This window comes from Monopterus albus, unplaced genomic scaffold (assembly GCF_001952655.1).
Source record: "Monopterus albus unplaced genomic scaffold, M_albus_1.0 scaffold188.1, whole genome shotgun sequence".
In the NCBI taxonomy this organism is placed as follows: Eukaryota; Metazoa; Chordata; class Actinopteri; order Synbranchiformes; family Synbranchidae; genus Monopterus; species Monopterus albus.
In genome coordinates, this window is record NW_018128068.1 from 52,571 (window position 1) to 55,700 (window position 3,130).

The following is a 3,130-nucleotide window of genomic DNA, read 5'->3' on the forward strand; positions in this document are numbered from 1 at the left end:
AAGAGTGTGGCAGTGGAATGCACAAGTGCTACCCGCTCTCTGTTGACACAGACACTTTTGATATTCTTTGAATCTTCTTTACGAGCATCGAATGAACATTCAAGCCACTTGGTAAATATCAGAAGCATAAGTAGGAGCTTGCTGTTGGATTATATGATCAGACCGAAGGGGATTCTCGGCTTGTCTTTGTGAAGCTACAGAGATGAGTGTGTGGCTGCCGACGCTGAGAAGCTTTTTTCACTGACTGCTGACTAAGAAGATAACACAGCTGTCAACATGTTAATGCATTCTGGAAATGGAAACCCACATCTAGAAGGATGTTTGGTTACAAGCAGAGACAACAGTAAATGAAACTTTTCATGGAGTAATGCCAATATTAAGGTCATAGTAAAGAGAAAACACTGCTGGATGCCTGCAGCATGGAAGAAGGATATAAATGTATGGCTCATGTTATTACCAGAGAGTGGAATGATGAAAAATAGTACAGATACCAAATGAATGAAATGTGATTTAATTGGGTGTCATTTTAGACTATTAGGAAATAAAAACTAGAATATTTAAAATCACTGTATACACTTTGCTTTCTACTGTATCTAAAAAAAAAGAAGCTGAAAATGGCTTCAAAGTTGGCAGGCTCTCATTAGACTTGATTCTCTCGTTCTAATTGTGCCCCCCAACAGCGGCGGTGGTGGCCGGGTTGGACATGATGCCGGGACAGATACCTGACCCTTCGCTGGCGGCGGGCTCCCTGCCTAGCCTGGGTCCGCTGGCAGGCATCTCGGCCACCACGCTCACAGATCAACTGAAACTGGCCGACTTCCGCCAGCTGGGCACCATGCTATCCCCCCTGCATTTCCTGGGGAGGCTGGGGAAGAGGCCGCTGGCCATCAAGACAGAGGTGGGGAGGAAGAGAAGAGAGGAAAGAACGCAGAACTAGGGTGTGAAAGATTTACATCAGCTCAGAGGGTAGAAATAAAAAGGAGCGTCACTGTTGTTCAGAGTCTGCTATCAAGGCAAGAATAGACTGAGTGGTCTGAACTTTGTTTTTTTTGGGTAAATTTTAGGATTAATTTTATTGTACAGTTTATTTCATGGTAGATAACTTGATTAAATTCTAAGCATACAGTACATACACGTGTACATAAAGCTGTTAATGTTAATTATTTGAGTACAAGTCTGCTCCCTCTAATGAAAGAAGAATTACCATAGAGGCTACAGTTCTTTCCACCATGGTGATCATTCTGATTGTAGATTTAGATTTAGGTAATTTAGGAAGTAATCACGTTTTTCCATCATATACAGTCATATCATGCCTTTTAATATATGCTGACATATTTCTAGATGGATGAAGATGAGGAACGGAGGAAACGGAGACGAGAGAAAAACAAGGTAGCAGCAGCACGATGCCGAAACAAAAAGAAGGAACGGACCGACTTCCTTCAAAGGGTGAGTTCATGACACAGCACTGCATACTGATGAGCAGAAGTAGGGCAGCTAAGGGTGGTAGCCCAGAGTAGCCTGACTTTAGTTAACCCGAGCTGCTGATTCACGTTTAACTCATTCAGCCCAACTCTGAGCTAATAAGACAATTCAAGTCTGGTTTAAAGTAAACATGAACCACAGCACATGAACAGTTTAAAGCCATGGGTCTCATTATTTGTTTTTAGAACCGATGAAAACTGACAGTATAAAATGAGCAAGCTGAAGCAGTCCGAGTTGTTTGTTAGTCCAGAAGAACCTAATGATTCAACATCTCTTGTCAGGAGTCAGAGCGCCTAGAGATGGTGAACTCTGAGCTGAAGGCCCAGATCGAGGAGCTCCGTATGGAGAGGCAGCAGCTAATGGTGATGCTCAATCTCCACCGGCCCACCTGCATTGTGAGGACCGACAGCGTCAAAACACCCGAGAGCGAGGCCAACCCCCTGCTGGAGCAGCTGTCCACTGACACCAAGTGAAACCACAAACCCAGGGATGTGGAATCCCTAGCACCACCGTATCAGCCGTCAATATGAAAACATAACTGGCAATTTCCTAAGAAGCACTTGAGCTCCAAACTGGAGACTTCTGAAGACTCTGCCCAAAGACCCGAGGTTGTAGGTCTTACTCAGAACTGCTACATGAGCTGGCTCTGTCCATTGGAAGACTGGAAATACCCAGTTTCATCTCCGCATTAAATGTTGTTGTTGACACACGCTGTGCCTAGTTGTTACTTCAACCATCTCTATATTAAGGGGACCAGTGGAAACATCACAGTATGACTGGAAACAATGCTGAGGAAACACACTAATATCACTATGGTGCTCTGTCACAAAAGCTCTGCATAGACTGTGTGGCACTATTTCAGCGTAGAGGCCCAGGAAGGCTAAGTGTCCTGCAGTTTTCCTTTGTACGCTAGCCGAAATATACAGGTTTAGAGTTTTTAGGATCCAATACTCTGTACAAGTACACCAGACAAAGTAGAGTTCTTTTGTTTTTGTAATGTTGATTTCTGTACCCTGCCTCGACGATGGCAGTTACTGGTTGATCCGAGTTGTGGTGACGCTGGCGTCATGAAAAGCACATATACACAAAATGTTTACACCCGTGTTTTTTTTTTTTGGACGTGTTGTCTGTCCATTATTGTACTTGTTTTATACTACTTTGTATACATAAACGTATGAAATGCTTGTTAATCACTTGATGTGATTTGTCTTTTTGGTCTCTCCAGTCTGTCCGTGTCACGTTTGCGCTGTCTAACAGCTGTGAAGACTTTTCAGCGGAGCAGTATTTCAGCGTCTGTTCTGGACCTGTATTTGCTATGTATGACTCTGTTACTTCGAATAGATTAAACTTTATTTTCTAACTACAAGCAAAAAAAGTTGTTCAGTATTTCATGTCTGTCTGCGTTTTCTCAGTCAATATATTTGTTGCTTACAGTCATGACCCCAGAAGTATGAAATGATAAAACTTGTGCAGTCATGTTTTCTGACAGTCGATCCATGTTGCCAGAATCAGGGTTTTACTGTCATTTGCAAAAGTCAGAGGTTTGCTTTTATTCTTCATGACTCAGTGACTATAGATCCCTTTGTCCAGAGCTCAGCAGGAGAAATAGCCGAAGACAACAGAAATTTTATAACTTTTTTTAATCCTG

The 3,130-nt window shown here is 42.7% G+C and overlaps 1 protein-coding gene across 2 annotated transcripts in view; it reads left to right on the forward strand.

Annotated features, from left to right (window-relative positions):
* The window catches only part of LOC109970018 (jun dimerization protein 2-like), a 10,568-nt gene extending 7,722 nt beyond the window's left edge, over positions 1-2,846 (forward strand). For both annotated transcript variants that reach the window (XM_020617305.1, XM_020617304.1), the window contains exons 2-4: positions 681-898; positions 1,342-1,446; positions 1,764-2,846. In XM_020617305.1, coding sequence (XP_020472961.1) covers positions 704-898; positions 1,342-1,446; positions 1,764-1,955 — 492 coding nt within the window. In that variant the 5' untranslated portion in view covers positions 681-703 and the 3' untranslated portion in view covers positions 1,956-2,846. The remainder of the gene's footprint in view (positions 1-680; positions 899-1,341; positions 1,447-1,763) is intronic.
* Positions 2,847-3,130: the final 284 nt, after the last annotated feature.